The sequence below is a fragment of the Hyla sarda genome, chromosome 1 (assembly GCF_029499605.1).
Source record: "Hyla sarda isolate aHylSar1 chromosome 1, aHylSar1.hap1, whole genome shotgun sequence".
Lineage (NCBI taxonomy): Eukaryota > Metazoa > Chordata > Amphibia > Anura > Hylidae > Hyla > Hyla sarda.
The window spans coordinates 72,302,343-72,325,657 of NC_079189.1; the positions used below are offsets into that span (position 1 = coordinate 72,302,343).

General features: G+C 44.2%; 1 protein-coding gene across 4 annotated transcripts in view; it reads right to left on the bottom strand.

The window, feature by feature from the left end:
* Window positions 1–2,656: 2,656 nt before the first annotated feature.
* The window catches only part of CCDC149 (coiled-coil domain containing 149), a 94,919-nt gene continuing 74,260 nt past the window's right edge, over window positions 2,657–23,315 (bottom strand). For all 4 annotated transcript variants that reach the window (XM_056555764.1, XM_056555754.1, XM_056555783.1 and 1 more), the window contains 2 exons: window positions 6,072–6,182; window positions 2,657–5,523 (listed from right to left, as the gene is read on the bottom strand). In XM_056555764.1, the coding sequence (XP_056411739.1) occupies window positions 4,994–5,523; window positions 6,072–6,182 (641 nt within the window). In that variant the 3' untranslated portion in view covers window positions 2,657–4,993. The remainder of the gene's footprint in view (window positions 5,524–6,071; window positions 6,183–23,315) is intronic.

The window sequence follows — 23,315 nt, forward strand, 5'->3', positions numbered from 1 at the left end:
AGTCATCATCCCCATAGAACTACCGCTCTAGAGATTCAGCAGCTTTTTAAAATCTTGTTCTCTACCCCATTCAGCAGCTACTCTAGCCATTTGGTGCTCAATATGTTAATATAAGCCTAGGCTATCCCACCACTCAGTTCTCAACAGGCAGAGCATTCAGGTCAAGTGTCTTTTTGGAAGCAGAGGTGACCTCCCCCTTGACAGTCTATGGATTGACAAAAATCTACCCTTTAAGCCTGTTTTAGTCTTGAGGACATAGCCAATTTTAATTTCTATGTTTTAGTTTTTTCTATGACCCATAACTGTATGACCCATAACTCTAATGTGTCCATTTACAGCTCCATATGGGGGCTTGTTACTTGCAGGACCTATTGTACTAGTGCCTTATAGGTTGTTTTTTTCTAATATTAATACTTTAAAAAATGTAAGTTAAAAAAAAAATTAATATTCTGAAAAATCATCCTATTCCGGCCCCTATAACTATCTTCCCTTTTACGGGGGTAAACAAGGGCTAATTCTTTTGCACCATGAGCTGTAGTTTTTACAAAAAAAATTTTGGGGTAGATGGGACAATTTTTAAAAGTCCATCTAAAGCAGTGGTTCTCAACCTTTTCGACGACCGTACCCCCAAGGCCTGAAAGTATGTTCGCGGGTACCCCCTCACACGGAACTTGCGCGTGAGGGGTACCCGCGGACAAAAGGCGTGTTCTTACCTTTATACTAATGCATCCCCCCTCCGTCTTAATCCCCTTGTGCTATTATTCCCCATCCATCTTAATCCCCCTGTCCCACTATTCCCACCTCCCTCTGATCCCCTTTTGCCATTATTCCCCCTCCATTTTAATCCCCTTGTGCCACTATTATCCAATATGGCAAAAGGGGATTAAGAAGGAGGGGGAATAATGGCAAAAAGGGCTTAAAATGGAGGGGGAATAATAGCACAAGGGGATTAAGATGGAGGGGGGGGGGGATAATCAACCCCCCCATCCATCTTAATCTCTTGTGCCATTATTCCTCCCTCCCTCTGATCCTCTTGCACCATTTTCCCACCTCCATCTTAATACCCTTGAGCCATTATTCCCCCTCCATTTTAACCCCTTGTGCCACTATTATCCAATATGGCAAAAGGGGATTAAGAAGGAGGGGGAATAATGGCAAAAAGGGCTTAAAATGGAGGGGGAATAATGGCAAAAAGGGCTTAAAATGGAGGGGGAATAATAGCACAAGGGGATTAAGATGGAGGGGGGGGGGGATAATCAACCCCCCCATCCATCTTAATCTCTTGTGCCATTATTCCTCCCTCCCTCTGATCCTCTTGCACCATTTTCCCACCTCCATCTTAATCCCCTTGTGCCATTATTCCCCCTCCATTTTAATCCCCTTGCACCATTCCCCCTTCCTCTGATAATAATGGCACAAGGGGATTAAGATGGGGGGGGGGGATGGCAAAAGGGGGTCAGAGGGAGGGAGGAAAAATCACACTAGGGGATTAATATGGAGGAGGGGGAATAATGACACCACAAGGGGATTAATATGGAGGGGAGTTGATAATTATCCCCTCCCTCTGATCCCCTTTTGCCATATCGGATAATAATGGCATAAGGGGATTAAGTTGGAGGGGGAAAAATGTAAAAGGGGCATCAGAGGGAGGGGGGAATAATGGCACAAGGGGATTAAGATGGAGGAGGAATAATAGCACAAGGGGATTAAGATGGAGGGGGAGGTAATCAACCCCCCCTCCTCCATAATAATCCCCTTGTGTCATTATTCCCCCCTCCCTCTGATCCCTTTTTGCTATTTCCTCCCCTCCATATTAAACCCCTTGTGCCATTATTATCAGATATGGCAAAAGGGGATAATAGGAAGGGGGAATGGTGCAAGGGGGTTAAGATGGAGAGGGAGAGGTATAATGGCGGAGGGGGGGGGGGGAGTAATAAAGCACAAGGCATTACATTTTAATGCCTTGTGCTTTATTACTCCCCATCCCCCTCCGCCATTATCCCTCTCCCCCTCCATCTTAATGCCTTGTGCTCCGTCCCATACAGTCCCCCCTCCGTCCCATACAGTCCCTCCTCTGTCCCATACAGTTCCCCCGTCCGTCTCATACAGTCCCCCCTCAGTCCCATACAGTTGTTTACCTGGCGTCCTGTGGTCCCGTTGCCTGCTCCTTCACGGGATGTTCGACGTCTCCTGCGCTGTGCGGCAACTCCGCGCAACGTCAGAGGAGGCCACACGTCTCCCCGGCAACCACGCAGCTCACTTACAGTGCATGGCCGGTATTTGTCAGCACTTTCGCATACCCCCTGACAGCCCCTGGCGTACCCCTAGGGGTATGCGTACCCCAGATTGAGAACCCAGGATCTAAAGGACTCTGAGAAGCAATAATTTGATTGCTTATACTGATCAATGCAGGCTGAATAAGCAGCTCTCACCAGGTGATTGCAAGGTGCCAGTAGGTTACCAAGGGCAGGCATAAAAGGCAGAGATGTATGCCGATAAGACACCCGACAGGTTCTTTGGATTGCAGTATTTAAGGGGTTAAATGAGTGCTAATAGCTAAATAATTCTTCAGTCAAAGATCAAATAAATCACTCTTTTTAGAAACATCTCTGTTTTTTTCAGTCATTACCAAAAAAGACAACTGTATACAAAAATATCATAGCAAAACATATTCTTTATTTCTTCAGACCATTTCTTCAGCTTACAATTTCTTCATGGTAAAATAAAAATATCTCTAGGTTGTCATTCAAGTAAATAAAGAAAAACTGCTGTAAATCTGAAGTGCAGAATAGGTCACTATTTAATGTATAGCTACTGAAAAATAGAGTTCTCACTACCTACTTAATGTAGAAGACATGGGACACAAAGAACAGTAGACAACCATGAGCTGAAGAACACGCTATACATCCTGTGCACTGAACGTACGTTATATTAGTCTTTAGTATATCTAACATTTGTACAGTGGCTTATAAATAGTTATTTGTGCTGCTTAAATTCTATCGACAGGACGACACATATTGGAATGTTCTCATCATTGACTAAAATACTCTGAAGGATTAGGCAGGGAACATGAAACATGGCGGAAGAGATCAGCACACATCACTATGTGAGAAAATAAAAACAAATAGATCAACATAATAAATCTATAACATAACTTAACTAAATAATTTAATGAAATGTTCAGATCTTACTTAAAATGCATTGAAATCATGCTGCTTCATTCATACTTACTGAGAAATCAATGGGACAAAATGGATTTCGAGCAGATTCATTTGATGCCCTATTGAGGTCAGTATTATAAAAAAATAAAAAAATTAATTCTTTAAATGAATGGTAACCGTGATCAACAGCTTTGTATCACTCTTTGTCCATAAATACAAATTATTTGGTTTCAGGAAGAAATGTTTTTTTCATTGTGTAATGAAGTTATACAATTTTCTATAATCGTCTCTGTGTCAGTTCTTCATGGTATTCAAGATCAGACATTTAAAGCAGAACTCCGATCTTACTCTGGCAGCATGATATCTATTTACAATCTTCTGCAACTTCGTAGCTCGAGACTACAACGATCAGGATACGGATTTCTTAGACGTCCCATAGACTTGTATATGCCTTCAGCCTTCAGGCAAATCCGTATACAGATCTCTGTACCTTGGGTTGCAAAGTTGCACGAGATTTAAACAGATATCCTGCCGCCAGAGTGTGATCAGAGTTATGATAAAAAATAGTCCTGGTCATGTAAAACCCAAAAAGATGCTTCTGACCATAACCAGTCCTGCACCTCTATGAATCTGTACTATTCTATAGAAGATAACAATGAATGCCTGCAAGTGGAGGTCTTGAAATACATGAATAATTTAAACAAAACAAAAAAATAGCAAAATTATTTATCTTGAAATGAGAAAGTTTAATGGGGGGAATTTATGATTTCCCGTGCCACCACAGAGTGGCCAAATTGTTGGTTGAGTTTGTGCAGCACTTTTAGCACGAATAAAGGGGGAGGGGGTGTTGGGAAAGAAACGTGCAAAATTTTGCCGCTCATTGCGCTGGTGCGGGGAATGATAAATTGCCCCATGTAATTCCTCCTTTAAGGAGTATTTCCATCTAAAAAAAAAAAAACAAGATGATCAGTGGGGGTCCAAACACTAGGATGCCCACCAATCATAGATGAAATGTCCCCTGGAATAAATGGAGTGCACATCGCATGCGCAGCTAGCACTCGATTGATTCACTAGGAGACTTCTGAACATTGCCCAGTGGAAGGTGAATGGAGTGCTGGCAACATGCGTGATGTGCATTCCATTCTTTTTTGGGCACAATTTTCCTCTGTTATTATGATCATTAAAGGGGTACTCCGGCCCAAGACATCTAATCCCCTATCAAAAGGGGATAAGATATCTTGGGGCCGGAGTCCCCCTTTAAGGGTTTCAGCGATCAAACCACCAGCGATCAGCTTGTTAATCCCTATACTGTGGATAGGGGATCATTTCATGTGATAGGAATTGACAAAATACAACAATCTAATAATTTAGCAAAGCATCTCCCAACCTAAGCAGTTAAGAGCTCCTAATGTTTTGTACACTTGGTCCATCATCACTTCTTTGTATACATCAACTTGTCCACACACACTTACAATGGATGTATCCATCTCTACACCAGACAAGAAACAAATGTCCAAACACGAAACAATGAATAGCCAACAATGAAATGTTCAGACTTTCATTAGATTTGCATTCTTTTTGCTCACTGTACAACATCTCAAGACAGGCCCTTACACACAAACAATATGGGGGAGATTCAACAAAACCTGTGGAGAGGCAAAGTTGCCCAGTTGCCCATAACAACCAATCAGATCGCTTCTTTCATTCTTAACAAGGCCTGTGAAAAATGAAAGAAGCGATCTGATAGGTTGCTATGGGCAACTGGTCAACTTTGACTCTCCACAGGTTTTGATAAATCTCCCCCTATGAGTTTAATAACAAGGCATATTCAGTCACGATCCATGGTCATCTGACAGCTGAACACTTTCAGAATCGCACACGCTCTTTAAAGATTCATCCAGTTCAGGAGATGCAGACTGCTCATCCCTTCTGTCCAAGCCATTTTCAAGTGCAATGCTTTCTAAGCTATCGTCGACAGTTTCTTGAGTTTCGTCCAAGCTGGATGGTGATAACTGGTCTTCTTCCAGTTTTCTGGGAAGTTCTGGACTGGACGATGAAGTCTCCAAACTATCAAGAGGAGGTGGTTCTTCTACAAGAGGCGAATCACCTTCTGTGAAACTTTCTATGTGGTTTTCCTCCAACTCAACAGAGGCCAGTTCCTCAGCTAGGTCAATAATCTTCTCCCCAGCTTTGTCCAAATCATTTTTCTCTGAGCTCAGAAGAGGTATTAAAGGATGAAGATACATGTTCTGGTAAGTGTTACCAAGTGGATCTTGGGAGCTCTCCAGTAGCTGACTGGATTCCTTTTTGGATGGTATGCCAATATCACTAGAACATCTCTCCACATCGGGTTGTCTGTGTGCTACACAAAATAAAGAAACATTAGGTAAAGTAACAGCCATTAAAGGGGTATTCCAGCCAAATACATCTTATGCCCTATCCGAAGGATAGGGGATAAGATGTCTGATCGCAGGGGGCCCACCGTTGGGCCCCTCCGCAATCTCCGTGCAGCACCCGCATTCTATGCGGAGCTGCGTCTCCGGTCTCGGAAACCTCTTTGTTTCCGGGACTGGAGAAGTGAAGTCACGCCACGCCCCCTCCATTCATGTCTATGGGAGGGGGCATCAAGCCCCCTCCCATAGACATGAATGAAGGGGGCGTGGTATGACATCACAAGGGGGTGTGGACGTCGCATCTCCAGTCCCGGAAACAAAGAGGTAACCAGTAATATTTTCTCTAAGCCAGGGTTCTTATACAAAGTGCAGGCCCATGCGTAAGAAGCCACCTGGTACCAAGCATAAGAAGAGCAACTTGTCCACCAGAGTTAGAAGCGTGTAATGATTTATCTTAGCCATAATCTTACAACTGTAGGGTGACAGAAATCCCAATGTTATCACCACTCATCATTACCTTCATAGGTCAGAGGTTTGTGGCAAGGTATGTCAGTGAAGGTCATCATAGGCGACTTTGGTCTCTGGGTGGGCATTGTTGGGTCATGTAATGAGATAGTGTCCCGTCCACCTACATTCAGTAGAATAAAACTATACTTAGATAAGGCAACTTAGTTCCAAAATGACAACAATACAACTCATTTCCACATTTATATAAGGATGGGGTTTCATAATGGTATATGGCCAATCAGATGCAATGGTTTCCATGTGCCACAGATGGAAATGTGCTTCACTGTTGCAATGCTCACCATTAATATTGCAATTTTAAACCTGATCTTAACCTGCTGACATCTCAAATTACAGTCATGGCCGTAAATGTTGGCACCCCTGAAATTTTTCTAGAAAATGAAGTATTTCTCACAGAAAAGGATTTTAGTAACACATGTTTTGCTATACACATGTTTATTCCCTTTGTGTGTATTGGAACTAAACCAAAAAAGGGAGGAAAAAAAGCAAATTGGACATAATGTCACCAAACTCCAAAATGGGCTGGACAAAATTATTGGCACCCTTTCAAAATAAGATTGTTTCAAGCATGTGATGCTCCTTTAAACTCACATGGGGCAAGTAACAGGTGTGGGCAATATAAAAATCACACCTGAAAGCAGATAAAAAGGAGAGACGTCCACTTAGTTTTTGCATTGTGTGTCTGTGTGTGCCACACTAAGCATGGACAACAAAAAGAGGTGAAGAGAACTGTTTGAGAACTTGAGAACCAAAATTGTGGAAAAATATCAACAATCTCAAGGTTACAAGTCCATGTCCAGAAATCTAGATTTGCCATTGTTCACAGTGCGCAACATTATCAAAAAGTTTGCAACCCATGGTGCTGTAGCTAATCTCCCTGCGCGTGGACGGAATGGAAAAATTGATGAAAGGTGTCAACATAGGATAATCCGGATCGTGGATAAGCAGCTCCAAACAAGTTACTAAGATATTCAAGCTGTCCAGCAGGCTCAGGGAGCATCAGTGTCAACATTTAAATGAAATGAAACGCTATGGCAGGAGACCCAGGAGGACCCCACTGCTGACACAGAGACATAAAAAAGCAATAGTACATTTTGCCAAAATGAACCTGACTAAGAAAAAATGCTTCTGGGAAAACGTCTTGTGGACAGATAAGACCAAGATAGAGCTTTTTGGTAAAGCACATCATTCTACTGTTTACCGAAAAAGAAATGAGGCCTACAAAGAAAAGAACACAGTACCTACAGTGAAATATGGTGGAGGTTCAATGATGTTTTGGGATTGTTTTGCAGCCTCTGGCACTGGGTGCCCTGAATGTTTGCAAGGCATCATGAAATCTGAGGATTACTAATGGATTTTGGGTCGCACTGTACAGCCCAGTGTCAGAAAGCTGGATTTGCATCTGAGATCTTGGGTCTTCCAGCAGGACAATGACCCCAAACATACGTCAGAAAGCACTCAGAAATGGATGGCAACAAAGCGCTGGAGAGTTCTGAAGTGGCCAGCAATGAGTCCAGATCTAAATCCCATTGAACACCTGTGGAGAGATCTTAAAATTGCTGTAGGGTAAAGGCGCCTTCCAATAAGAGAGACCTGGAGCAGTTTGCAAAGGAAGAGTGGTCCAACATTCCGGCTGAGAGGTGTAAGAATCTTATTGATGGTTATAGGAAGCGACTGATTTCAGTAATTTTTTCCAAATAGTGTGCAACCAAATATTCAGTTAAGGGTGCCAATAATTTTGTCCAGCCCATTTTTGGAGTTTGGTGTGACATTATGTCCAATTTGCTTTTTTTCCTCCCTTTTTTGGTTTAGTTCCAATACACACAAAAGGGAATAAACATGTGTATAGCAAAACATGTGTTATTGCAATGCTTTTCTGTGAGAAATATATAATTTTCTAGAAAAATTTCAGGGGTGCCAACACTAACGGCCATGACTGTATACGTTATATCCCACAGGATATACTAGCTGGTGCGGGTAGATGAGAACAGAGGTCTGTAGTCACCCAAGTAAATGGAGCAGCAGCGCACATGCTTGGCCACCACTCCATTCACTGTTTATGAGACTTCTGAACATTGCTAAGGTCAGCGCTCGGCAACTTTTAGAAGTGTGACCCCCCCCCCCCCCCCCCCACCAGCTATTATTCCCTATCCTGTGAAAAATAAATAACATTTTCTTAAATTTTTTTATATGTGAAAAATGTACTTTGTGGCAACATTTCCAACAATATTATGTAACAACATGAATAATCTATATTTCTCTCTCTGTCTATGCCCCTTACATTGAGCATCACAACAGTGGACAGTAATGGCATGCTGGTTGACTAAGCTAACTCTTACACAGAAAAATAAATGGCTTGAAAATACAGCTAACCATGCACAATGTAGACTCAGCCCATATAACTCCAAGAGGGCTTGTTAATCCCAACTATTATACCACTGTACTTTAGAATGTACACACACACCTCAGCTGCTGCAGAACATATTTTTGTGGGGAGGTTCAAGTCAGTAAGCTATTAACATGACGTGGAAGGTCCTGCAGTAGCTGAGTTGTTTGTTACAGTGTGTCACCTAGCTGCTGTAGACCACCTATCTGCATGAAAAGTTAGATGGTAGAGGGTAAAATGTATAGGTTATTGAACAGTTTCTTGACTGTGATCATCTCTGCACGTTATTGAAAAATATATCAGTGCTATATAAAGGAAATAAAAAAAATGAATGAGATATTCTAGTAGAAACAAGTTCGTGCCTATCCACTGGATAAGAGAAAACTAATAAATCTATGGAGAACCAACTGCTGGGAACGGGGGGTCCTGTGTCTCCCTTTCGATCGAAGCAGCAGACGAGCAATGCATACTGCTGCCCCATTCAAACTCTATGGTGCTGCTGTAAATAGCCAAATGCTGTATGCTGCCACCTTTGGCAGTCCCATAAACTTCGCAAATTAGTTTCATGCTGCCCAAACCACAGACATAATTCGGGTACGTTCACACTACACGAGCGGAATTCCGCCGTGTGAACTTAACATTAGTGTGAATGGGTCTCCACGAGACCCGTTCACACTGCGAAATTTCAGCGGTGGACAATTCCGCAGCTGAAATTGTTTTGCGCAAAGAAAGAATATGTTCATTCTTTGTGCGGATTCCGCGAGCACTGCATATCCGTCAACGGTGACGGATCAGTATCCCGCGGCCCTAGCGCCGAAGTATTTTTGGTGGCTGCCGCCAGACAGAATCTCCGCCCGCTGGGTTCAGCAAGCGGAGATTCCGCAGTGTGAACGCACCCTTAACAGATGCAAGTCAAGGAACATTATGATTCATTCTGAAATGCTCAGCCATTTTTAGAGAAATCATGGCTTAAAGGGGTACTCCGGCGAAAAACATCTTATCCCCTATCCGAAGACAGTCACGCCCGGTCCCATAGACATGAATGGAGGGGGTGTCCCATGATGTCCCGAACACGGAAGCTCCAAGCATCCGTGTTCCGTCCGCCACCGTTGCAGGCTTGGAGACAGCGGGGGTCCCCAGCAGCGGGATCTCCGGGATCAAACATCTTATCTCCTATCCTTTGGATAGTGGATAAGATGTCTTTCACTGGAGTATCCCCTTAAGAAAACCATCGGGACCCAGCTTAGTAGTCACAGGGGTGGTCCCTGCTGTTGAGCCATACTTTGCCAGCCTTGAGTGACACACCTTTCCCTATTCACAGATAGATAGAGACATTTCCTTTATGATAAATCAGAGTGTCCTGTGACCCACACTCACTGTGCCTGTTTCATGCTTCCTGTGGTATGAGCAGCGTGAAACAGACGTGAAACGGCTGTACTCTATGCAAACAGGCGGCCTGTAATCTTGTATTTCTCACCTATTCAATGGATAAATAACAGAATTCCCCTTTAATAAAAAAAAAAAAAAAAAAAAAAATTATATATATATATATATATATATATATATATATATGTATATGTATAGAGGAACTCTGGAAAGAGAAGGGAAAACCTGCTGCAGTCTGCAAGAGAACTCATAAGTAAGATTTTCGCTCTAGCAAAACAACTGCAAAGGAAAATAAAGGCTACACATGAAAGAAAGGCAACCATGTAGTTGGAATGACCAAGCCCTCAATTCAATAGAGAATTTAAGATGAACTTCTAGAAAACTGTTCCTTCTATATAAATTTAAAAACATTTAAGAGATTGTAAAGACTAATATATCGCACCTAACATTGTTATTTTGTTTGCTTGTATTTTAAAATTAAATAAAAACGATAAAAATTTAATAAAAAATGTAATAACATTTTTAATTAATTAAAATTAAATAAAAAATCTACAGTGTTTTCCAACCAGGGTGCCTCCAGCTGTTGCAAAACAACAACTCCCAGCATGCCCGGACAGCCAAAGGCTGTCCGGGCATGCTGGGAGTTGTAGTTTTGCAACAGTTGGAAGAACACAGGTTGGGAAACACGAATCTATGGTGTTCATGTGTTCCGCACAAACTCTATGCTGTAACTGCTGCCAAAGGCGTCTTCACTAAATGGCGACTTGAATGGAAGAAGATACAAGTATTTTGCGTCTGATGGCTAGAATGACTGTCAGGGCTTTGTTTTCACTTTATAATATTTTTTTTTTGTGTCAAAATATCTCATTATATACGCTTAAAAAAATGACGGTGGTGGTGGGGTGAATTCTTTTCATAGGCCTGGTGTATAATACATACGCGTATAAATATATATATATAGTCGCCTTTGTGCCCTGCAGATGTCCTTTATCCCACTATCCCTTGTTTATAGAGCGTTTTTCGGAGTGTTTGACAGCAGAAAGTGAGGCGGTTTAATGATGGATGGTAAGGTTACTGAACATTAATGTAACACATTCTGTACTTGGAATTTTCTCGACATGAAGCCCAGTGGAGCCGTCTGCTTTTTCCAAAATGCCGACTTCATCTGTTACATTCTATTCTACCCATCTATTCTGACTCCTACTGTGATGGAACAAGCATTTTGCTAATAGGTTTTTGAAAAGGGAAAAAAAGAAATGGAATGTAATTACCAAAGACAATGAAAGTTACTCAACATGGCCGAGTCTCTTATCGGGAGCCAAGCAGTGTATTATATGTTGTAAAAAATTGGGGATGTAATATAAGGTTATCTACTAATTCCCTAAACACTCCTTATATATTAATAATAGTTTATTGTAACCCCTTAAAGAGTACCTGTCACTAAACTAAACTTTTAATATATTGTTCCTTGTGTAATTATAAGACACTTTGCTATTTACTTGCTGTCAAAATTCTCAACCTTTATATGTTTTTAATGTGGTCGAAAAAACAGCCACTAGGTGGCTCTGTTCTGTTCCCTGCACAAGTCAAACAGTTAGTTTGGTCCCCTCCCAGCCTGGCAGGAGACCAAACTCAGGAAGTGCATGCGGGGAATGGCGAACCACAGCTCTCGCAAGCTTCAGTGACATCGTGCCTGCTGGGGAATGCCAACTTACTCCTGCTGGGAGCTCACACAATGTGAGCAAGGGGAAAGGTATGATACACAGCTTTTTAAAGCTCATAAAAATTCAGACCGGAGATCTGCGGCGATTCCGTTCCCTGCCGCTCGCCGGGCGGGGATCGGACCGGGATGTCTGCTGAAATCATTCAGCAGGCATTCCGGCACATCCACATCCCCATATCAGCGATCAGTAAATACAAACCGGCTATCTGTAGCGATTCATACGTGACCCGATGATCCGGAAAAGAAAGGAGAGTGACCAGTGGTGTAATATACACCAGCAATCACTCTCTGTACTGTACTGGGAGGTGGCAGTGTTGCCCCCCCCCCCCCAGGACAGCTGTGATTGGGCGGTCGTAGTGACCGCACCAATCACGGCAGTATGGGGATTGGGGGGGTGGGTGAAGGAGCATGTTGCTCCATTCTGCCCACCACACTTCTGTGAGCTGGTGAGCGGGACGGTGCCCCGTTCTGCCATCTAACCCCCCCCCCCCCCCCCCCCCTCAGAAGAAAAAATTATTTTCGGCGATATTTGTGTGCCATCCGACACTTTCAGCAATTAGGGACAGATTTAGGCTAGGCACAGAGAGTTTTTAGGTGGTTAAAAAATAAAAGATATCCATTTTTTTTGCGGCGTAGTGTTACTGTAGGTGTCTGCGGGTCCGTAGCACCTTTAGCTGCGTGACCATTGCCCTACAGGGTTGCTGCGGTCTGCCCTCAGCATTTTTCTGGGGCACAGCCTTTTTGTTTTGCGGCGTACCATCTGCAGGTGTCTGCAGGTCTGCTGCACCTTTAGCTGCATGACCCCGGCCCTACTGGGTCGCTGCGGTTTGCCCCCAGCGTTTTTTTTGGGGGGGCGCAGACCTTTTTTTTTCCTTCTAATCGTGTGGCCGGGCCCTCTTCCGTGTAAAAGAGTTGCTCGCCACCTTTAGCTAAATCCCACCCACCGCAGATCAGTCCCGTAGTACTGATCAGCGTTGTTTTGCGTAGAAGGCGCTTTTCCTGGGATTAGCAGTAGCAGGCCTGTGCTGTGCAGCCTGCCCCACCGCTGTCAGTGATTTATCACTGATCAGCGTTTTGTTTTGGGGTTCAGGCATGTGCTTTTTTTTGGGTTTTAGCGTTTTGTTTTGTTTTTTTGGAAAAAAAAAAAGGTTTCTTTTTTTTATATTTTTTCTTTTAGGTGGCGGGTTAGGGCAGGAAGTAAAAGCACACACCACACGCAGCACATGCACCAATAAAGTCCCCCCCCCCCCCCCACATATATACACTCTTCACCCCCATTACAGTAGGGAAATGGCCCGCAGGGCGTTTTCAGGGGAGGAGGCATATGCCTTACTTGCCTCTGACTCTTAAAGTTCCAGAGGATGAGGAAGACCCCAACTTCCTTATTTCCTCGTCCTCCTCATGATCTCATGATGATGAGCCACCAAGCCGGCGGAGTCGCTGCCATGCGAGGCCGTAAACCTCCTCTGTTCCTGACCCTGTGCCCCATGCTAGTACGAGTCCCCCTGGCGCTCATACTAGTCAAACCCCCCAGCCACGTTTACTGGTGTACCGTACCGGTGAACTTGTCCGGACCACGAGCCCTTGATTCCTGAGTTTGTTGGCGACTCAGGAATCAAGATTGACATTGTCGGGTTCACTGAAATGGACTAACTTAGTTTTTGTCAATCTGATGGTTGACCAGAGGAACCGTATGCCAAACAGTTCATCGCTGCAAACCCAGGCTCATTTCCAGCTAGACCCAATGGATGGTACGCTGTCAATGCAGCCGAAATGAGGACCTTCTGGGGCCTCGTGCTGCATATGGGCCTAGTTAAAAAACCCCAGTGTCAGGCAGTACTGGAGTGGGGACGTCCTCTACCAGACCCTGCTCTACAGTATGGCCATGACACGTCCCTGGTTCGAGGCCATTCGGAAATGTTTGCATTATGCTGATAATGCGGCATGTCCCCCCAAACTGATCCTGCGTATGACCGCCTGTATAAAATCATGCCGGTCATCAACCACTTCAGGGCCAAATTTTGGGAGGCCTATGTCCCTGGGCGGGAGGTCACTATTGATGAGTTTCTCATCAGCTTTAAGGGGAGATTCAGCTTCCGGCAATACATCCCAACCAAGTGGGCGAGGTATGACGTGAAGATGTATAAACTTTGCGAAAGTACCTCAGGGTACACTTGCAAGTTTATGGTGTATGAGAGACAAGATTCCTGTATTTAACCTCCAGAATGTCCTCCCACTCTGGGTGTTAGCGGGAAAATTGTTTGGGGCCTTTTGCATCCATTGCTATATAAGGGTTACCACCTTTACATGGATAACTTTTACACTAGTATCCCTCTCTTTACATCCCTCGCCGCCAGATCCACGGTCGCTTGTGCAAAAATGCTAAATGCAATTGAAAATTGCTGCTATACTTTGAAGCCCTCTAATGTCTTCAAAAAGTAAACACATGTCTACTTTATGATGCCAACATAAAGTAAACATATTTTATATGTGAATCAATATATCATTTATTTGGAATATCCATTGTCCTTACAAGCAGAGTTTCAAAGACAACAGAGAGCACTGTGGTCACACAGAAAGGAAATTCAAAAAGAAAAGAACTTTCTGTGGAGAATACAGAAGCTTATAAGTACTAGATCAGTGGTCCTTAACCTTGTTGGAGGTAGTGAACCCCACCAGTTTTATATGCGCATTCACCGAACCCCTCTTAATTGTACAAATAAAATATGATTTTTTCAAATTCAAAACATAGGAGGTATATATTTAAGTATATATTTATACATAGGTGCACAAAATGAACAAAACCATTAAGAACAAAACCATGAAAACATGATTTTCACACAAAAACATTAGGCCGGCAGTAAAGTCCCACCACATTAGGTGCAATATAGTCCCCCACATTAGGCTGGCAGTATGTTCCCCCACATTAGGTGCAATATAGTCCCCCATATTAGGCTGGCAGTATGTTCCCCCACATTAGGTGCAATATAGTCCCCCACATTAGGCCGGCAGTATGTTCCCCCACATTAGGTGCAATATAGTCCCCCCACATTAGGTGCAAAATAGTCCCCCACATTAAGCTGGCAGTATGTTCCCCCACATTAGGTGCAATATACTCCCCCACATTAAGTTGGCAGTATGTTCCCCCAGATTAGGTGCAATATAGTCCCCCACATTAGGCCGGCAGTATGTTCCCCCACATTAGGTGCAATATAGTCCCCCCACATTAGGTGCAAAATAGTCCCCCACATTAAGCTGGCAGTATGCTCCCCCACATTAGGTGCAATATAGTCCCCCACATTAAGCTGGCAGTATGTTCCCCCAGATTAGGTGAAATATAGTCCCCCACATTAGGCTGGCAGTATGTTCCCCCACATTAGGTGCAATATAGTCCCCCACATTAGGCTGGCAGTATGTTCCCCCACATTAGGTGCAATATAGTCCCCCACATTAGGCTGGCAGTATGTTCCCCCACATTAGGTGCAATATAGTCCCCCACATTAGGCCGGCAGTATGTTTCCCCACATTAGGTGCAATATAGTCCCCCCACATTAGGTGCAAAATAGTCCCCCACATTAAGCTGGCAGTATGTTCCCCCACATTAGGTGCAATATAGTCCCCCACATTAAGCTGGCAGTATGTTCCCCCACATTAGGTGCAATATAGTCCCCCACATTAAGCTGGCAGTATGTTCGCCCAGATTAGGTGCAATATAGTTCCCCACATTAGGCTGGCAGTATGTTCCCCCACATTAGGTGCAATATAGTCCCCCACATTAGGCCGGCAGTATGTTCCCCCACATTAGGTCCAATATAGTCCCCCACATTAAGCTGGCAGTATGTTCCCCCACATTAGGTGCAATATAGTCCCCCCACATTAGGTGCAATATAGTCCCCCCACATTAAGCTGGCAGTATGTTCCCCCACATTAGGTGCAATATAGTCCACCACATTAGTCTGGCAGTATGTTCCCCCACATTAGGTGCAATATAGTCCCCCACATTAGGCTGGCAGTATGTTCCTCCACATTAGCTGCAACATAGTCCCCCACATTAAGCTGGCAGTATGTTCCCCCACATTAGGTTGGTAGTATAGTTCCCCCACATTAGGCCGGCAGTATGTTCCCCCGCATTAGGTTGGCAGTATAGTTCCCCCACAATAGGTGCAATATAGTCCCCCACATTAGGCCGGTAGTAAAGTCCCACCACATTAGGTGCAATATAGTCCCCCACATTAGGCTGACAGTATGTTCCCCCACATTAGGTGCAATATAGTCCCCCACATTAGGCCGGCAGTATGTTCCCCCACATTAGGTCCAATATAGTCCCCCACATTAAGCTGGCAGTATGTTCCCCCACATTAGGTGCAATATATTCCCCCCACATTAGGTGCAATATAGTCCCCCCAAATTAGGTGCAATATAGTCCCCCCACATTAAGCTGGCAGTATGTTCCCCCACATTAGGTGCAATATAGTCCCCCACATTAGTCTGGCAGTATGTTCCCCCACATTAGGTGCAATATAGTACACCACATTAGGCTGGCAGTATGTTCCCCCACATTAGGTGCAATATAGTCCCCCACATTAGGCCGGCAGTATGTTCCCCCACATTAGGTGCAATATAGTCCCCCACATTAGGCCGGCAGTATGTTCCCCCACATTAGGTGCAATATAGTCCCCACATTAGGCTGGCAGTATGTTCCCCCACATTAGGTGCAATATAGTCCCCCACATTAAGCTGGCAGTATGTTCCCCCACATTAGGTGCAATATAGTCCCCCACATTAGGCCGGCAGTATGTTCCCCCACATTAGGTGCAATATAGTCCCCCACATTAAGCTGGCAGTATGTTCCCCCACATTAGGTGCAATATAGTCCCCCACATTAAGCTGGCAGTATGTTCCCCCACATTAGGTGCAATATAGTCCCCCACATTACGTTGCCAGTATAGTCTCCCACATAACGTTTGCAGTATAGTTCCCCCACATTACGTTTGCAGTATAGTTCCCCCACAGACATACAGCCTCCAGCCATACAGTATGGCTGGAGGCTGTATGCCTGTGTACTGCGCCCCACTTCAGTGTTCCGATCACCGCTCCTCGGGTCCGGCCAAAGCAGGACCGGAGGATTACTGGTCGGAATACCGAAGCTGACACGCCGCTTGTAAACACTTACCAACTGCCAGCGCGCGTCCTTCTTGCTTCTTCTCCGCGCTCCGTTGCCATGGGCGCACGCATGGGACGTGACGTCCCTGCGTGAGCTAGCTCCCGGTGATCCCCGCGTTTTTAAAGTTAACGCGGGGCCGCAGGGACTTAACAGAGGCATCCCTGTGTTCCGAAAGCATCTTTCGGAACACAGGGATGTCCCGAGGGAAAAACACCCGGCGGGCCTCCCCGCCGAACACCGGAGACTGTCTCACCGAACCCCTAGGGTTTGATCGAACCCAGGTTAAGAACCACTGTACTAGATGAATGAAGAATTTTTCATAGAAGGGATTTACAAATCTGTTTAACTTTTTGTCATCAGTTGATTTAAAAAAAAATGTTCTCCAGTGGAGTACCCCTTTAAGGTGAAAATGGGCTGAGTCCTTAAGGGTTTAAGGACACAGGAAATTTTTATTTTTGCGTTTTTTTTCCTTTTAACCCCTTAAGGACCAAGCGTTTTTTCTGTTTTTGCACTTTCGTTTTTTCCTTCTTACCTTTTAAAAATCAGAACCCTTTCAAGTTTGCACCTAAAAATCAATATGAGGGCTTTTTTTTGCACCACTAATTCTACTTTGTAATGACGTCAGTCATTTTACCCAAAAATCTACGACGAAACGGAAAAAAAAAATTATTGTGCAACAAAATTTAAGAAAAAAACAGCATTTTGTTAATTTTGGGGGCTTCCGTTTCTACGCAGTACATTTTTCGGTAAAAATGACACTTTATCTTTATTCTGTAGGTCCACATGATTAAATTGATACCCTACTTACATATATACTCGAGTATAAGCAGAGTTTTTCAGTACGATTTTTCATGCTGAAAATGCCCCCCCTCGGCTTATACTCGAGGGAACTCTCCGCCTGTCAATCCCTTCATCAGTGGTCTTCAACCTGCGGACCTCCAGATGTTGCAAAACTACAACACCCAGCAAGTCCGGGCATGCTGGGTGTTGTAGTTTTGAAACCTCTGGAGGTCCGCAGGTTGAAGACCACTGCGGCCTTTGTCATCATCCAGCCCCCCCCCCCCCCTTTTGTTTTGTACTCACCTCCCCTCGGAAGTTAGGGTGAGCTGGTCCAGGCCATCTATGCTGCAGAGACCGTCCGGTGGGGATGGTTAGTCGTTGCGGGCTGTCCATTTTCACCGGGGGGGGGCTCTTCTGCGCGCTTCAGGCCCAGCCCGGAGTAGTGACGTTGCCTTGACGGCGCCGCACAGGGACGTTCATGCGCAACGTCCCTGTGTGTCGTTGTCAAGGCAACGCACTAGTCCTGGGCCGGGCCCGAAGCGCCGAGAAGAGGCCCCCCCCCCGGTGAAAATGGACAACCCGCAACGACTAACCATCCCCACCGGACAGTCCCTGCAGCATAGATGGCCCAGACCAGCTCACCCTAACTTCCTGCCGAAGGGAGGTGAGTACAAAACAAAGGGGGGGGGGCTGGATGATGATGATGAAGGCCGCAGTGGTCTTCAACCTGCGGACCTCAAGAGGTTTCAAAACTACAACACCCAGCATGCCTGGACAGCTGTCCGGGCATGCTGGGAGTTGTAGTTTTGCAACATCTGGAGGTCCGCATGTTGAAGACCACTGATGAAGGGATTGACAGGCGATGATGATGAAGGTGGGGAATCATGATATGGGGGGATGATGTATTTCCCACCCTAGGTTTATAGTCGAGTCAATAACTTTTCCTGTTTTTTTTGGGGTAAAATTAGGGGCCTCGGCTTATATTCGGGTCGGCTTATACTCGACTATATATGGTATATACCGTATATACTCGAGTATAAGCCAAGTTTTTCAGCACGATTTTTCGTGCTGAAAACACCCCCCTCGGCTTATACTTGAGTGAACTCTCCGCCCTCAGTGGTCTTCAACCTGCGGACCACCAGATGTTTCAAAACTACAACTCCCAGCATGCCCGGACAGCCATCGACTGTCCAGGCATGCTGGGAGTTGTAGTTTTGAAACATCTGGAGGTTTGCCGGTTGAAGACCACTGCCCAGGCCTTCGTCATCATCATCCATCATCCCCCCTTTAGTTTTGTACTCACCTCCGCTCAGCGGGACGTTCGGGTGAGCTGGTCCGGGCCATCTGTGCTGCAGGACCGTCCGGTGGGGAGGGATAGTCGTTCCGGACTGTCCATCTTCACCGGGTGGGCCTCTTCTCCGCGCTTCGCGCCCGGAATAATGACGTTGCCTTGATGACAGGGGGATGATGACAGGGTAATGATGACGGGGGGATGATGACAGGGTAATGATGAAGGGAGGGATGATGACAGGGTAATGATGAAGGGGGGGGATGATGACAGGTGATGATGATGAAGGGGGGATGATGACAGGTGATGATGATGAGGGTGTTAATGACGGGGGTCTGGATGATGACAGGGGGGATGATGTATTTCCCACCCTAGGCTTATAGTCGAGTCAATAACTTTTCCTGAGTTTTTGGGGTGAAATTAGGGGCCTCGGCTTATATTCGGGTCGGCTTATACTCGAGTATATACGGTATGTTTGATTTTGTTGAACTTCTGGAAAAAATCATAACTACATGAACGAAAATTAATACATTTAAAATAGTCATCTTCTGATCCCTATAAATTCTCACGTACGGGGCTGTATGACAGGGCTCATATTTTGCTTCGTGATCTGAAGTTTTTATTGGTTTCCATTTATGTCTTTTATTGTTTTTTATTAATTTTTTTATGGTATAAAAAGTGACCAAAAATACGCTATTTTACACTTTGGAATTTTTTGGGCGCGTACGCCATTGACCGTGCGGTTTAATTAACAATATATTTTTATAGTTTGGACATTTAAGCATGCGGCGATACCACATATGTTTATTTTTATGCTTATATATTTTTGTTTATTTTTACATATTTTTTATATGGTATTTGGGAAAAGGGGGGCGATTTAAACTTTTAATAAGGAAGGGGTTAATGTGTGTGTTTTTAAACTTTTTTTTCCCTTAGGGGACTTTTAAAAGGAATCATTTGATTCCTCATACAGATCAATGTGGTTCCACAAAACCACATTGATCTGTGTGCTCTGCACTCGATTGATAAAGCCTGGCCCTGGCTTTATCATTCTCAGCGCAGGAGCCGCCGTGGAAGGAGAGGTAAGCCCTCAGGCTACCTCAGCAGTGGATCGACCCCCCCCCCCCCGATCATGCAACCCCACTGGACCACCAGGGACAGGATAAAGGCACCTTTAGATGCCGAATGTCAGCTATTAACACCGGGCCCCAGCTACAGGAATCAGCTGGGGGCCGTCCGGTATTATGTGGACTCGAGTCGGGAGCCCGCGACATACCCAGTGTAATGACCCCCAAGGTCTCCCGATCTGACCCCCTTAGACTTTTATCTTTGGGGTCATCTGAAGGCAATTGTCTATGCTGTGAAGATACGAGATGTACAGCACCTGAAACTACGGATACTGGAAGCCTGTGCTAGCATTTCTCCTGCGGTGTTGCTATCAGTGTGTGAAGAGTGGGAGAAGAGGGTTGCATTGACAATCCAACACAATGGGCAGCACATTGAACACATTTTATAAGTGGTCAGAAATTTGTAAATAACTCATGAAAGAATAAAGTTACGGTAAAACCAAGCACATCATTGTTTTTCTTGTGAAATTCCCAAGAAGTTTGATGTGTCACATGACCCTCTTCCTATTGAAAAAACTAAAGTTGGATTCAAAATGGCCGACTTCAAAATGGCCAACTTCAAAATGGCCGCCATGGTCACCACCCCTCTTGAACAGTTTCCCCCCTCACATATACTAATGTGCCTCAAACAGGAAGTTAATATCCCCAACCATTTCCATTTTATTAAGGTGTATCCATATAAATGGCCCACCCTATAGTATCTATAACTTGTAATATTATATCTTTCCAGAAAAATATCCAGGCCCCCCTTGAACTTGTTTATTGATTCAGACATCACAACATCATATGGCAGAGAGTTCCATAGTCTTACTGCTCTTACAGTAAAGAATCCTTGACTGTGATGATGGAGAAACTGTCTTTGCCATAGACATAGAGGATGCCCCCTTGTCAGGTTGCCGGCCTAGTTATAAAAAGATCACTAGAGCACACACGATGCCCAGCTGTGGATAGGGGGATAACTTTTGATATCAGGAATAACCCTTTAGTATAGGAATGGGTAAAGGAGTTGTCAACAGTACTGTGAAATGCAGAAAAAGCAATTATAGCCATAAATGTAACCCATGCCGGAGAATGATAGTGGACGTATTCCCAGCAAGCACAGACACATTTTAAAGGTATAAAAATTGTGGATTGATCTCTAAAACCCCATCTACTCAATAAGAGAGGGTCCCAGAAATTAATGTCTTGATTTTAATGTCATGTCTTTCATTGGGAGTTAAGTAAGTAAGTAAATTAACTGGTGCATGAACATGGCAGATACCATGAATATCTGGTTAATGCAGCCAATAACCCAGTGATAAAATAACTGGTTAAAAGCCCATTACAAACTTCTAATAGTCAGTGTAAAAATGTAGGCTGTGGAGTAGCGCAATGAACCCTAAGTAGGACAAAATACAGATACATCTACGCGAGTCTGCCAAAAATCTGCAACTCTGGAAAAGTTAACTTCTATAATAATTTCTGGCATTCTGGTGCTGTATTTTCCCTTAAGAAAAATGAGAAAGTCCCATATTTCTTCATCAACCGGATTGCAGGAAAAGTTTATTTTTCAGATATCAGTAAAATATACAAGAAATTGGGCCATTAAGAGCAGATGGGTAAACATGGCTGTACAGCACAGGAAAATAAAATAAAAAAACTAATTCTATAAGCTAACACAATGCAAATATGACCCCTCAAATATGAAAGAGAAGTAATATAGACAATTCATCATATGATCACAAATGTGGAACAGTCCTACATGCCCCTCTATATAGCTTAATGTTGCAGATTTGGGAGGTAGGAATCCCGGCATGGGTTTCCTAAACCTTCCCGTGGATGACGACTTCAGCGCTGAAGCGCTACACTGGCGGGGTTAAACAGCAGTCGGAGAGGGTGCAGAGATATAGTGATAACTTTTTTAATAAAAAGTATTGGTGCTCCGTTTGACAGATGTTTCAGAGTGGCTCCCTCCTTCCTCAGGTCCGCATGCGGACCTGAGGAAGGAGGGAGCCCCTCCAAAACGCGTTGTCCGACTGAGCACCAATACTTTTTATGACTATAATAAAAAGTTATCACTATATCTCTGCACCCTCTCCGACTGCTGTTTAACCCTGCCGGTGTAGCGCTTCAGCGCTGAAGTCGTCATCCACGGGAAGGTTTAGGAAACCCGTGCCAGGATTCCTACCTCCCACATCTGCAACATTATCCTACCCACCGTCTCCGACGGGACCGATGGCCAGCTGCTTCCAGGCGTACCTGCTAAAAGACGCCTGCTCAAAGCTTTCATCAGTGTTGCGCCTAAAACTAGCCCAACACTTAAAGGTGAGTAGGCTCTTGCTCTTGGTACTATACATCCGTTATCCACGGATAACCGGCACTATATTAGCACCATATCTGTCTTTTTTTTCTTCCCCTACATATACCTCTATATAGCTTGACACAGCAGATCTCTTCTGACAGTAAACATACACTAGGAATTTTATTGCAAAAATCCTCCAGAGGATAGGATAAATGTTGGGGGTCCAACTGCCAGGACCCCATCAATCCCTGGTGCTCCTTGTGAATGGAGTGGCCGTGTGTTTGCATTCCCGATACCCTATTCACATCTATAGGACTGGCAGAGATTGAGTGGCAAACAGTCATGCAAGTGCACCACCATTCCAAAGTGGGAACCCCATTCTTCTGATCAGTGGGGGGTCTGACCAGTCACACATTTATCACCTATATTGTGGCTAGGCTTCTAAGATGCAAACCCATTACTTTCTACAATGTATAGCACAGTAATTTGGTTGATAAAGTCATCCCCAGGCCCATTTGGTCCCAGGTATTATTGTACATGAGCTTACGTAATGTGACAAGAAAAATCTTTTAGATTTCCATCTTATGGCATGAACAAAAAAAAAACAAGAGAAGATGATGGCATAATGGTGAAGGAACATGCCATGGTGAAGTACCTTAAAGGGGTACTCCGGTGGAAAACAGTTTTTTTTTTCAAGTCAACTGGTGCCAGAAAGTTAAACAGATTTGTAAATTAATTATTTTAAAAAATCTTAATCCTTCCAGTACTTAGAAGCTACAGAGGAAGTTAATTTTCTTTTTTTTAATTTATTTTCCATCTGAGCACAGTGCTCTCTGCTGACACCTCTGTTCGTATCAGGAACTGTCCGGAGCAGGAGAGGTTTGCTATGGGGATTTGCTTATACTCTGGACAGTTCCTGACATGGATGAGGTGTTAGCAGAGAGCACTGTGGTCAGACAGAAAATAATTCCAGAAAGAAATACAATTTCCTCTGGAGCATACAGCAGCTGATAAGTACTGGAAGGATTAAGATTTTTAAAAAGAAGTAATTTACAAATCTTTTAAACTTTCTGGCATCAGTTGATTTGAAGTGTACCTGAC